We start from the raw sequence: 15259 nt of genomic DNA, 5'->3' as shown, positions 1-15259 counted from the left end.
TTTGCTGCGATTGTCATGCAAGGAAAGCATGAGAATCGCTGCAAAACGCATGTGCAAAAATGAGCCTTGCTCAGGGCAAAAATTTGGTCCATGAGCTTCTTTGCTGTGACAAACGCACAATGGGCAGCTCATTCAAGAAAGCTATTTTATTTTTGAGTTATGTTCTTTTTTGTCTTTATGGGTGGAGCATCAACATTTGGGATATAAGCCACAAATCTGGAACCCGCAAGCCCTCTGTCCCTGAAGAAGATCTGCATTTTGTTTTTCGAAACGCGTTGGGGTTCTGTCTGACAAAGCTCTGGGCTTTTCCTTGCAGCTGGTTTCCATTTCTGTTCCCAATATTTGTGTTTGTTGTGTATATTCCCATGTTCATGTTGTTATATATTATCAAAGCGCAATACATTTTGAATCATTTTTTACTATGAAACTGTTTGTGGCCCGGTTTAAAGTCCCAATCTGAGGAATTCATGTTCTGACTCTATGTATCAGGGATGTGGTCCGCAATCAGTTTAAGTAATTTGTTGCGATAGAGGGCCTCTTTAAACTGTATTGGCGCTGTAAGCCTACAGAAGACAAAACAGAGCAAATGCAGATCCATATGGTAACATAGACTTTGTGATCACTTTGAAATATTAATTAAATGCATTGTGTTCTCACAATAGAGAAATAAAATTGTTGAGATCTCAGACTTCTGCATTAGACCCCTTTCACACTGAGGTGCTTTGTAGGAGCTATAGCGCTAATAATAGCGCCTGCAAAGTGCCCTGAAAGAGCGTCTCCATTCACTCCAGTGGGAAAGCCAGGTGCGCTGGCAGGGCATCAGAAAAAGTCCTGCCAGCAGCTTCTTTGCAGTGCATTAAAAGCAGTGAGCTCAGCTCCTAAAGCAGCCCTGCCCATTGAAATCAATGGGCAGCTCCACCGAACCGCTGCTGTAGTGGCGCTTCGCAAGGTGCTTTTCACCCTTTTCGGTCACTAGCAGGGGGTTAAAAGTGCCCGCTAGTGTCCGAAAAGCGCTGCAAAAAACGACGGTAAAGCACCACTAAAAAAAGGGCGCTTTCAGTGTGAAAGCAGCCTTAAAGTGGTATGACGAACAATGGCAATGTGCAAAATAAAGTAGCCAATGGCAAATAATCTGAAGGCATCCTTTATTTATCTATATAACTCCAATACACTGAGCAGCGATCGGTTGCTTGGGGTTACGCCATTTTGCACATTGTCATTGCAACTTGCTTTGCCTTAATAGGTCCCAGTGTAGTAATTATCCTTTTCTTGTTAAATGTTTTCAAGTTGTGCCTAGTGCAATTAGTCATAAAACATGAACCTTAGCACCAAGCTTTCCACAAGCTATAGGAAGAGTATGCTCAATGCCACACCTGAATGGACAGAGGTAGCTGGGCAAGTGATCTGCAGCCAGGTGAGAGATCCTCCACTGTCAGTGCCGGTGTGCAGGCTGCCAGGCCAGAGCCTAACAGCAGGTAGCTTTTCCAAAAAGACCCAGCTACTGCGGGAGAGGGGGGCATCCCAATTGCTATCAGAATACTCCAGTTTCAGTGAGGCAGTGTTTGTCCTTCATCCTTGGATCCGTTCAAATGCCTACTTGTGTTACCAGACCTGTCCTAGATATCACTGTGAAGCACATTGTCTATGAGTATTATTTTACTGGATTAGTAATTGTGAGCTTGACTGACTGTTGCTATATAGTTCTATAGAGCCTTTGCTATGCAGCTAAATGTAGCCCTGATTGAGTCACAGTTATTGCTGTGAAGAGTCCATGTTTGTGCAGCTTTCATTATTCTTCAATGTATGCATGTTTTTGCCATATGAAAGCCATTTTTCATTCTTGCTTCTAACTCTGCACCTGTTTAGTAAAGTGCAAGTTACTGTAAAACCGTGTAGACACGATCGGTTTGTCCGATGAAAACAGACCGATGGACTGTTTTCATCGGACAAACCGATCGTGTGTGGGCCCCATTGTTTTTTTTCCCATCGGTGAAAAAAAATAGAACATGTTTTACATTTTTCCTATGGATAAAAAAACGATAGAAAAATCCGATCGTCTGTGTGGAACTCCATAGGACAAAAATCCACGAATGCTCAGAATCAAGTCGACGCATGCTCGGAAGCATTGAACTTAATTTTTCTCGGCTCGTCCGTAGTGTTGTACGTCACAGCATTTTGGCACGATCGGAATTTTGACTGATGGTGTGTAGGCAAGACTGATAAAAGTCGGCTTCATCTGATATCTGACGAAAAAATCCATCGGATTAGATTCCATCACATATCCGATCGTGTGTACAGGGCTTTACTCTCTGTCTGATCATTTGGACAACTAACCATTCCGTTAAACCACTGGTAAAGTTGCCAAATTCTGGACATTATTTGAATTTATAAATTTTTATAACATTTGCAGAATTTCCGTATAAAAAATAGTGGCAATGCAGGTGATGTGTTGTGGCCACCAGGCCATGCCAGGGTAGCATCTTTCCTATAACATGGCTAACAAAGGCTTTGGCCCAAGTAGGCAGCACTGCCAGGGAGCTGAAGACCGCATCCTAAACATTATGTAGACATTAACATAATCCCATGCAAATAAAAGGTACTAGATCGGCGCTATTTCAGGTGTATTAATAACCTGTCTTTCAGCTCTCTGCCCCCAACTTCAGTTGGCCTTGAATAGCTACTAAGGTTAGTACTGAGTGTGGTAGGTGGAATTTCGGCACAAGACAGTTGGCCTAGGGTGGCATGATGTATATATCTTGCACCTTTGGCAATCCCATATGAAACTACAGGCAATACTGATCTGGAACAAGAATGCATATTAGCATTTCTGTCCTCTAACTTCCTGGTGTCTTGAAGAGCTTGAGAGAAGCTGCTGACAAAGGACATTGCATGAGGATTTCCATTGCTCAGCTATTCAAGGTACTTGTGACTGTGCTGCTGTATAAGATCAAAGGGTCAATATATTATTTGGAGGTTGCTAATGAATTATTGATACACTTTCAACTTTGCTGTTAGTAGAAGTATGTTCTTAAAGGGCCACAAGGGTACGGTAAGTACGGTAAGTCCCCATTAAGAAAGCAGGAGAGCCCGTAAAATTTCAGCCAATCACGAGGAACGAATCCACACTTATGTGAAGGCCTAAATATATTGAAGATATTTGATCAGCCTTACATGCAGGCAACTAGCATTTTCAGAAGGTGATTAGCACTCCCAGACTACATATTTCTATCAGTAAAGGATTCTTTCAAAATGTTGTTTTTTCTAGCCGTTTCCTCTTTAGCAAACTCTTTGGCAAACTGTAACTGACACTCCCTGCTTCTTTTTTAGTACAAAAAATTCTAGGAATGTGTTTTTGCTGATCCTAACATACTATGTATTTCACTAGGATTTAATCACTCAAACATAGTTCTGCCCATACCTTTAATTGAATGAATATTATTCTCTGTGGTAGGGAGCAATTAAAAATTCAGCAATTACATCTACGATGAATGTTTATTTGGATGTCACACAATTAGCTTTGACTTCTTGGCTTTCTCTTGTGGTTCCTTTATCATCATTTTTTTACACCCTCTTGCAGTATTGATGCATCTAATTCTCATTTAGATAATGTTAACATTTAGCAGCCAGTAGAACATTTAACCCATTGTTATCTGCCCAAATCCAAAATACTACTAGGTCTTGTCACTACAAAGTAATTGCTATTTTATTTGGAAAAAGTACTAGACCAGTGGTTCTCAACCTGGGGGTCGGGACCCCCTCGGGGGTCGAATGATGATTTGCCAGGGGTCCCCGAATCCTGGGCTGTTCCTGAAGCTCACATTGCTCTCCCAGGCTTTTTGCGGCCACCCAGCAGGGCTATCCCTGGAGCCTGTGGACGGCCAGCTGGGCTGTTCCTGGAGCCCGCATCCGTCCACTCAGCCTCTTCACAGGCGCCGATTCAGATAACGGCATGGCTGGGGGGCAGAGACTAGAGGTCAGCTGACTGGTAAGAAATGTGAAGTGGGAGGTGCTGGAGGAGACCCTATGCCCTGATTTTGGCATAGGTGTCACTGCTACAAGACACCACAAAGTCGGAGACACAGTGAGTTACATTACCTGTGATTATAGTTGCCATTAAAAGGACTCGGGTAGCACTAAATGTCTGTGGGTTAGGGGCGCAAAATACTTGTCTTGCCTTGGGTGCCGACAACCCACGCTATGAAAATTATTTTACTGTTAGGGATCCCCACAACTTGGGAAATTTTATCAAGGGGTCACAGCACTAGAAGGTTGAGAACCACTGTACTAGACTGATTGTTTGTGCCTAGAAAAAAAGATGTATTTAGGAAACTGCCAATGTGTCTTGGTGGTTCCAAGGGACCCCTTTATCAGGGTTTATAAAATGCTTGAAGGTTTATATTATGGGCAGTATCGTTATATTCCTGGAGTAGATAACGTAATGCAACTTAAGTCCGTGGATGCTGTAAAAGCACTATACAGCACTACTATACCTGCACTGTCCAAAATCATCCATCATTTCAAAAGGGCCCTTTGGAACTCTTACAACATGTTGGCTGTTACTTCAATTTAATAAAGGTTGTTCTTAAATTTAATAAAGATTTTTTTTCTGGACATAATCAGCCTGTTGCTTTCCTCCTGATATCTTCAACGCCTTTGAGACAAGAGCCTTGTTTATGGCCCCCGTCTTTTGAAGAGCTTCCTAGTTAATATCTTTACACCAGACAACACACCCAATCATGATTCCCACTTGAACTAAGTGATTCAGCTTTCCACAACTTCATTTTTCTACCATAGCTAAAGATATGACATAATTTGAAGACTATTACTAAACTCCATATTGTCAGCAGACACAGAAATCGTGAAAGAGTTTTGCAGTCTGCCTATGGTTTTTATATAAGTGTTATATGAGTGTTTATCGGATATTTCATAATAGTATATGTGCTGATGGGAATAAAGTGGGCCCATTCCATGCTCCTCTTCCATGGAACTACTGGGTTTGGAGTGATACATAACATAGATATGAATAAGCTATAAAGAAACAAAGGCCAAATATTGATTACAATCCATCTGTTGTTTTAGGAGTATAGGCCACAAAACAGACTTTAATTTGCCTCATTTTATAGTTGCATTTATATTTTGTTGTGTGTTAAAACGAGTATCTGAAATGGCCTTTCATTCTAACAAACACCAGATTTATTTTATTTAAACAGGTGGGAATTTGCTAGCTGCTTCATGACTCAACACTACTAAACCATTTAATCGAGATTTAAAAGACAAAATAAGATGTCTATGCAATTACAAAACGAACATTTGTCACCGAAGTACAATTAATGAGATGCAAATTAAAACCATGTTCTTAAGAAAGATTTCTGGGATATTTCCAGCTGGATTTGGACTTCGTCTTTCTCAGAAATTTGTATTCTTATTATTTTTATCAGGATTTATTACACTTTGTTTCGGGACATTGTTCCTCTTACCAGACACATCAAAGTTTAAAAGGATATTTTTATCAGGTACCCAGGGCCAGGGTGGTGAACGAATACACAGCTATGCTAATAAGAAAATGAACAAAAAAACTATAGACGATCAAAAGTCTCTGATTCGGAATACAAATCAGGAAAAGTGGAGATCCAAAGATGAGTTTGATGTGAACGTGAAACCATTGGGATTTCTAGCTCACAACTACGAAACACTCAAAGAAGACAATTCACTGAACAGAGAGCAGATCGTAGCTGCCAAAGCCAAAAATAAAGACAATGAAATATCTCCAGCTCAAAGGAAGCAAGCTGAGTTTATATTTGATTACAACTCTTTCAAAAAATCTCTTAAATATCCGCCACTCGGAAATCATCACAAACAGAAAGACCCAGAAACACGGGAAAGAAGAAATAAAATAAAAGAGGTAACTTTTTCTACGTTGTCATTGTATATGATTCTGAATCAGAGAACTTGCTGGTCCATCATTGTATTTATTTTTGCTGTATGCCAAGGTTTCTACTATCATTTGTAACTGTGTGATAGGGTCTGTTCTTTTATAGTTTATGGTTCATGCTGATTGGCTGAATCACACTATAACAATCCTAATTTTACAAGGGTATCCATCAGTAAAAACAAATCCTTGCTCAGTGTCAAACTTTCTGTTTCAAAGGGGTAGAGCTTTAGGGCCAAATCCACAGCCAGCGGCGCAAATTACGTTTCTGAAAACTTATGTCATTTAAGTTACGGCGCCCTAAGTTGGTGTCGTAAGTGCCGTATCCACAGCGCATTTGCGCACAAAATTGCGCCAGCCGTAACCTAAATTCAGAGGCGTAAGGCGGGGTTATGGCAAGTGGGAAGGAAGTGGGCGTGGTACTTGGGAGCAGTAACACCACGCCACGGCTCCAATTATGTCACTGTGCATTCATACACCATTCAGGAACCTGGGATCACTTCTCCCTGGTCCTGGGGATCCCTTCTCCACCAAAACTGAGGGTGACACCGTTATTTTATCAGGAATGCCACCCCCCCACATTCACACACATAAACCAAATCATAAGTACAGTATAATAAACAAAATCATAAAAAAAAAATCAAAAGTACCCCTACAATTTAATTCCGGCGGCGAGTGCTCCGTCTGGGCTGCCCACGGGCATGGGCACGGACAACTGGAGGATCTTCACGGGGGGTGTAAAATTAGGGCTGCTTTTATAAAGTCTAATTTTGCTCCAGGAAACTAACAGGTGCGCACAGGGCGTAATCTACAGCGCACAGGGCGTAATCTACGGTGCACACACTTAATTTTGTGGATCGCCCTATCTCCCTCATTTGCATCTTTGCCTATCAAAAAAAGCGGCATGACTAGCGTAATTTGCGTCAGAGGATGCGCCGGTGTAATTATTTTAGGTAGGACGGAAAAACCGGAATTTTCATTTTGAGGATCGGGCGCAAAGATACGCGCGGTGTAAAATTAGAAATCTCGAGTTAAGTCGGCGCATCTGCTTTGTGGATTTGGCCCTTAGATCCTATCATAGTGGTTCTAGCAGCTGGGAAGGAACTGAGATTTTGGGTGAAAAATTTTTATTTCATTAACAATTTTGTGGCATGCTGAAATTTTGTTGCCAGCGGTGGACTATATTGGTAAAAGTATATTTATAATACTCCAACTGATTGATTTGGGTGTTTCTAGTGGAGGGAACTTTCAATGCAGCAACATAAAAATACATTATAGATAATTATGGCCAAAGTTTTGGGACATTTTTATTACTGTATTATTGTGCCTCCTGTACACAAATCCTGTTCCATAATGGGGGTTGATTTACTGAAATCAAAAAGGCTTTTAACCACTTAAGACCCGGACCAAAATGCAGGTAAAGGACCAGGCCCCTTTTTGCGATTCGGCACTGCGTTTCTTTAACTGACAATTGCGCGGTCGTGCGACGTGGCTCCCAAGCAAAATTGTCATCATTTTTTTCCCCACAAATCACCACTGCGGTTTTTATTTTTTGCGCTATAAACAAAAATAGAGCGACAATTTTGAAAAAAGTTCAATATTTTTAACTTTTTGCTATAATAAATATCCCCCAAAAATATATATAAAAAAACTTTTTTTTTTTCCCCTCAGTTTAGGCCGATACGTATTCTTCTACCTATTTATCGATTGGTTTGCGCAAAATTTATAGCGTTTACAAAATAGGGGATAGTTTTACTGCATTTTTTTCACTACTAATGGCGGCGATCAGCGTTTTTTTTTCGAGACTGCGACATTATGGCGGACGCATCGGACAATTTTGACACATTTTTGGGACCATTGTCATTTTCACAGCAAAAAATGCATTGTTTACTGTGAAAATGACAATTGCTGTTTGGGAGTTAACCTCTAGGGGGCGCTAAAGAGGTTAAGTGTGACCTCATATGTGTTTCTAACTGTAGGGGGCGGGGCTGGATGTGCAACGTCATTGATCCCCTTTCCCTATATCAGGGAACAGATGATCAATGACAGCGCCACTGTGAAGAACGGGGACGGTGTGTTTACACACACTTCTCCCCGTTCTTCGGGGACTCTGGCGGCGATCGGGTTCACGGGTCCTGCGGCCGCTGTCACGGAGCTCCGGACTGGGTCATGGGTGCGCGACGCGGATGCGCGCCCGCGACCCACCGCGGGGCATTAAACAATCACGTTCAGATACGTGATTGTGCCCAGCCGTGCCATTCTGCCGACGTAAATCGGCGTTAGGCGGTCCTTAAGTAGTTAACTTTGCAAGTAGATTTTGAATTAGCTTAGTAAATAAGATAAAGCTCTGCTGACTTACGTCATCAAATCATGTGCAAACAAAAATACATTTTTATTTTCCTTGCATGTGATTCAGTGTTTTTTTTGCACCACATTCACTAAGCACAATAAAATTTCAATTGTAAAGTGAAAATTCCCATGCAAAGTAAACTGCCTATTAGCCTTTAGTAAATCAACCCCACAGTTTGATGAATTTTGTGTGGAGGAACTTGAGTAGCGAGCCTGAACCTCAATCTTATTAAACACGTTTGGAAAAAACTGAAATGCTAATTGTGAGCCAGGTCTTCTTGCCTAACATCAATTCCTGACCTGATAACATCAATACCTGACCTCCATAAATGTTCTTTCAGCTGAATGGGCACACATTCCCACAGCCACACTTCAAAATGTCTCACTCTATCACTACAAAATAGAAAAAACTCATTTTCACTCCCCGAAAACATATTGCTTGACAGAATCCTGCAGACCATTATCATACACAAACCATCTTTCAAGGTCAATAGACTGTATTGATAAATGAACTGTAAAAAGTAAATTTATGATATATAGTACATGGACTACCATTCAATGGTTGTTCTACCATAATTCTTACCTCATGGCTACTAGTGGATCACTCTAGTGCCTAATACTGTGTAAATATCTGTATTCATTTAATGGATTCCTAGACAGATATTAAATAAAACATAATTGAATACTTTTTTTTTTATTATTGAAAGTATTTTTTTTGTATTTTTAAATAACCTAGACTTTATTTTAGGTTCCATGCAAGGCATGGGCATGGACGGTCAGCACTGTGAATAAATCTGCAGGCATAATCTTATCCATGTTTGGCTGTTCCCTCATTGTCTAAGCAGAAGTCTGATGGCAGGTTTTTTACTAAGCTGTATTGCATATCACTGCACTGGAAGTCATGGATCTGGCTATGGTGTCTGGCACTGCAGGTGTACCTGGATCACAAAATTGGCTGAACACATTTTTGCTAGGTGACCCTTCATACATACGCATTTCAACTGTGCATTTACTGTTTGCCTAGAGTTTCCCGATTCAAATGCCCAAAAACGACATTTCAGTTATCAGCACCAATGTCTTTTTAATTGTTAAAATATTTATGAAATATAAGAATTAAAGGCAAACATGGAAAATCCCTTTGGCAGTGTCTGCGCATCAGGCAGTTGTGCAGTGTATTAGGAGGGAACTCTAGACTGTGGGGTTATACTGTCACCTACAGGAGAAAAAGACACTGGCAAGTGCAGGGTAACACTGCTTACAACCGTCATCACTCAGTTTTGTAACACAGTAGTACTGATAGCGTTAAAATAAAGGAGACCTCTCAAAAAAAGGATTTTACAATGAGTACAAAAATCCTGTTTTCTGTCTCATCCATTCAGTGGCACAGGGATTCTGTGGGGGCAATGCAAAAGCAGTCCAAAAGAGGGGTGGGCAGTGGAAGACTGGCAACAATTGCTCCAGGGGGCAAGTACCACACAGAGGCCTATGGTGCAGCATCTTGGCCCACCTCCCACTCTCCCTTGTCCCTGCCTCCCCCCCCAGACCCACCTCCCCAGAACGTGCCTCGCGCACACCCCACAGGTCGCACCTTGGGCATGATCTGTCTGTCTGACAGATCAGTGTACTGGGCCACTGCCAGTAAGTACTATGTGATCACTGGGACTAATCGCAGCAGATCACATAACAATTGTACACAATGGATGGCCTCTATTCATGCCATTCATTGTATACTATTGTGTTGATCTCTGTGATTGGTCACAGTGATCACATGGTACAGATAGGGCCAATCACAGCTAATCACAATAGTAAATGCTGAATGCATATATTTAATTCTGAAAAAATGGTTGTATATAATAGTGAAATTCACTGGTATAACCACTTGCCCACCTGGCTCTATTGCACAAAACGATGTACTGTACCAGTACAGTATCAGCAATAGCCAGTGGGGGTGCTAATCAGTGGCCACCCACGATGGCTCCCCAGAGAGACAGGATGGCGGTCTGCTGATGTAAACAAGGCAGATAGCCGTCCTGTCAGGCATGAACAGTGAGATCTTGTGTTGCTGCAAAGCAAGAAATTCGATTTTTTTTTTTTTATGTATTGGATATTTTTTATAGCAAAGAGTAAAAAATATACTTTTTTCTTTTTAAATTGTTGCACTTTTTTGTTTACAGCGCAAAAAATAAAAACCGCAGGGGTGATCAAATACCACCAAAAGAAAGCTCTATTTGTGGGAAAAAGGACCTACATTTTTGTTTAGGTACAGCGTCGCACGACCACTCAATTGTCAATTAAAATAAAGCTGTGCTGTATCGCAAAAAATATTCTGGTCATGAAGGGGGGTAAACCTTCCGTAGCTGAAGTGGTTAATTTACAATGCTATTTGTAATATGCAGCATGGAGGAGGTTAATGTACTGCCACTGATCACTGATACATTAGTACCAGTGGCAGTGTTTATGAACCCATGTATACTGGAGCATAAAGGGGTTAATTAACACTGATGTTGCCACTGCCACTAATTTATCAGTGATCAGTGGCAGTACATTAACCCTTTAATGCTGCATATTACACATAGCATTGTAAATTAATCAACACCCCCCTCCCCCCAAAAAAAAACAAAAAACAAAGTTAACCATTATAGCCAGTTGAACAACAGTACCTTAGCTTATGCTATTCACCTCTGCTCGCTCACTTGAACACTGGTTCACTGGCACCTCGCAGGTCTCATCGGCAGCAGCTGCAGCTCTCCCTTCTCCCCTTCTATTACGCCCTTAAAAAACGTCATGTCAGACCAGGACTCGGAAGCTCCTATCAGGCGGAGATCACTCCATCACTGCGCCTGACAGGGAAGTGAAATGTTCTTGTCAGATGTAGGAGGCAGAGCCCACTCGGCGCACTTGTGTATCACTCTGCAGCATTTATAGTACAGTGTAGCGACGGCCAGTGGCTGTGTAAATACGGCCTTTTTATGGGGCATCAGGGCAGCCCAGGGGAAAATTGCCTACCTGCCCCCCGGCCCAGTCCATCCCTGGGGGTGGGCAACAAGGCTAACAGAAAAAAGAACAAACTGGGGACTAGTTGCCTAAAGGACCTTATTCCCAAAACTGGCACAGGTGAGACTTGAATATTCACCTGGTAGAAACATGCGGTGGTAGCCTTGCAAGCTAAAAAAAATTCGCTCCATGCCAAAAACAGCAAGAAACACTCACAGATCCACCGCAGTGCACCTTGACAGAAAAAGGTGGAACCCATCTTTCAAACCATAAGTTTGGATGATGGTCTGCCTGAGAAACCTAGAGATGGTGGACCTACATGGTTCACCTAGAATACAAAAATGGTCTTCCTGAAGAAGCAGTGGCCAGAAAATAGATGCTCACAACCCAAAACACATCTGGGTGATGAAGAAAATTTTATTACGATGAACTGAAGCCAGATAGGGGGATGAAAGAACAATATTCTGGTTGACGTAAAAGGCAGAACTACCTTCATTAAAAGAAGTCCTGGACCTCAACACTAACTTGTCCCCCTAAAAAGGTTTTGTTGCAAGATAAGACCTCCAGTTCAGACACTCCCCTCACAAAGATGATAGCTACAAGAAAAAACACCTTGTTGGTAAAAATACAGAGAGTAAAGATTTAAATGGGTTCACACTGTGATTTTTGAAATGCAGAAAGAACCAGATTCGCATCCCACGGAGCCAGAGGGAATAACGAGGGAGAGCTACAGGGGAGACTCCTTATACAAGGGTCTAAATCAGTGGTCTCAAAGTACCGGCCCGCGGGCCATTTGCGGCCCGCGGACCAGTTATAAATGGCCCTCAGGCAGGGTGGAAGTGAGGGGAGCAAAAAAAAAAAAAAAATTTTTTTTTTTTTTGAGCTGGTGCCATCTGGTGGTGAGCCGTTGGTATTACAAGTTATTACCACCAGATGTGAGCTGGCGCCATCTGGTGGTGGCCGTTGGTATTACAAGTTAAGCATTACAAGTTAAACAGCAATTCTAATGTCATTTTACACTATTTTCACTGCCATATTCTTCCCTCTAATTAGAACCCCCAAACATTATATATATTTTTTTATCCTAACACCCTAGAGAATAAAATAGCGATCGTTGCAATACTTTCTGTTACGCCGTATTTGCGCAGCGGTCTTACAAGCGCACTTTTTTGGGAAAAAATTACACTTTTTTTAATTAAAAAATAAGACAACAGTAAAGTTATCCCCATTTTTTTTAATATTATGAAAGATAATGTTACGCCGAGTAAATTCATACCCAACATGTCACGCTTCAAAATTGTGTCCGCTTGTGGAATGCCGACAAACTTTTTTACCCTTTAAAATCTTCATAGGCGACGTTTAAAAAAATCTACAAGTTGCATGTTTTAAGTTACAGAGGAGCTAGAATTATTGCTCTCACTCTACCAATCGCGGCGATACCTCACATGTGTGGTTTGAACACCGTTTACATATGCGGGCGCTGCTCACGTATGTGTTCGCTTCTGCGCGCAAGCTCGTCGGGACGGGGTGCGTTTTCTGGCTCCTAACTTTTTTAGCTGGCTCCTAGATTCCAAGCAAATTTGTCAAACCCTGACTTACACCAGTGCTGGTGGTAATAATGCGCTCGCTGACACCAGTGCTGGGGGTTAATAATGTGTTCGCTGACACCAGTACTGTTGTTTTTGAAGTTTGAAAGTTTGCATGCGGCCCCCCATGGCATATGAAAACTTGTCTTGTGGCCCTCAGGTAATTTGAGTTTGAGACCCCTGGTCTAAATCAAGGAGTGGAAGCCCAACAGTCTCTAAAGCAAGACAGACCAAATGCTAGACCTAGCTGCAGGAAGGAGTTATGGAGAGACTTCTACGGTAAAAGCCCCTGTGGGTTTGTGTGCGAGTTTATGTCAAAAAATAATAATAATAATATCCGTGTATGTTGTAATCATTAAGATGCCTATTTAATAGATTTTTTGACACTGCCCACTAATTCCAATGTTTGTGGAAGGGAGTTCCAGATCCTTATCACTCTGACAGCAAAGATCCCTCTACACAGTTTAAAGCGGAGTTCCAACCACAATTAGCATTTTTTAAATGTATTTTCTTTCATCATGCGTTTTTATAATATAAATCTGGTCACTTACTATTTTACAATCCGCCGCCGATCCGCATAGATATTCAAAAAAGATAGTTTATAAAACTATATCTACACCGTTGTCATTTTGCTTGTGGGCATTGTGAAGCCTACAGGCACTTACTTCCTGGAAGTCTTGGATGGGGAGTGATAATTGGACAGCGCACTGCATCCTGGGAAATGATGACACACATTTCCCAGGAGCATTCGAGGGAGATGATGTCAGAATCCTAGGTGGTTTCAAAGGCAGATTTCGTGGGACCGCATAGCAACAGGCATTTTCAGTAAAAAAAAAAAAAATCTTTTTTTTTTTTCTTTTTTAGTCGTAAGCTACAGTTTAAAGCAAAATAGTTTTTTTGATGGAACCTCCACTTTAAGGTTAAACTGCTTCTCTTCCAGTTTCAATGACTGACCATGTGTCTTCTTAATCTCCCTGCCACTGAAAAGTTTTTTTTGCCTATGCTATGATGTTGGCATCATAGTAAACCCAGATTCAGAGATGTCCCCGACACAAAAAACCAAGGCTTTAAAGTGGTTGTAAATCCTGTTACTCCACTTTTCACTACAGGTAAGCCTATAATAAGGCTTGTCTGTAGGTCCCATGAATATCCCCTAAACTTGCACAGTTTAGGAGATATTCACTGTATCCTCATGTGACAATGTCATCGGCACATGCACACTGAAGGAACGACCTGCTTGTGCCTTTTTTTTTTTGTAGCCGTGCTGTGATTGGCGGCTCCGGTCAATCACAGCGCCAGAGCCCAGAAATGGCTCCGTGAGACATGTCGTGGTTACAGTGGTGTGTGGGGACCCCTGCAACAGCTTCGATCTAAGGTGAGTATTTCATAATGAGCTAGTATGCAATGTATACTAGCTCATTATGCCTTTGTCTTGCAGCTTTTTTGGGGTGGGGGGGTTTACAACCACTTTAACAGTCCTGTCGTTACAGCCAGGCCTTACAGCCAGCAACTGTGAAGAAGTATGAACTGCTTATCACTACTCTCAGAGATTCTCCAGATTTCATTAAATGTTCTTACCGAGTAAGCAAGTATAGAAGATGGGAACGTTCACACAAGCTCCCACACATCTATGTTCTGTCACTGCTGAATTAGTGCTGTGTCATCAAGTTGCAGCTGAGGAGGAGGAGGGGGGTCAAACACAAAAGGGTGCACCAGCCAAGTACATTTTCCCACAACACTTCTTTATTAGGAAAATAAATAAAAATGTACTCACAAACGTGTGAATAAAGAACGGTCATCAAACTACTCATCCGAAGCTCTACAATCCTAGACACAGTGCACTCCAGAGTTCAAGGGGACCCTGTGGGGGTCAAAACCAGCTAAATATAAAAAAGAAGGTGCTTCTTTCAAAATTCATCACCCAGTTTGGACCCTGGCAGCGTCCCCCCCGAACTGTAGAGCCACTGTGTCTAGAACTGTAGAGCTTTTCGGAAGAGTGTAGCTTGATGAATGTTCTTTATTCACACGTTGTGAGTACATTTTATAACTATTTCCTAAAAGAGAAATATTGTGGGATAATGCACTAGAATGGTGCGCCCTTTTGTGTTTGTTTCTCGTAGTGGCTTCAGGACACCCCCAGTTCTAGAGGGCAGCATAGCTTGAAGTGTATGCCTGTAATGTGAATTAATCTCCAATACCTGTACCGGGCTATCACATTCATGCGCAGGAGGCATTTTCTATGATATTTGGCAACAAACATTATTATCATTATACACGATTTATAAAGCGCCAACAGTTTGCTTTACAATATTAAAATAAACCTGAAACAATTGCCCCTGTATAACCCAAACAAAATGAAAGAAGAGTGCTTCCTCGTGTAGCCAACTTGCAAAGTGCATAC

General features: G+C 41.7%; 1 protein-coding gene across 1 annotated transcript in view; it reads left to right on the top strand.

The window, feature by feature from the left end:
* MAN1C1 (mannosidase alpha class 1C member 1) overlaps nucleotides 1-15259 on the top strand; it is a 139096-nt gene that overhangs the window by 33053 nt on the left and 90784 nt on the right. Inside the window, exon 2 of the mRNA XM_040337130.1 lies at nucleotides 5211-5902. Coding sequence (XP_040193064.1) covers nucleotides 5336-5902 — 567 coding nt within the window. The 5' untranslated portion in view covers nucleotides 5211-5335. The remainder of the gene's footprint in view (nucleotides 1-5210; nucleotides 5903-15259) is intronic.

Source organism: Rana temporaria, chromosome 2, assembly GCF_905171775.1.
Source record: "Rana temporaria chromosome 2, aRanTem1.1, whole genome shotgun sequence".
NCBI classification, from domain to species: domain Eukaryota; kingdom Metazoa; phylum Chordata; class Amphibia; order Anura; family Ranidae; genus Rana; species Rana temporaria.
This window is presented reverse-complemented; position numbering and strand designations above follow the sequence as displayed.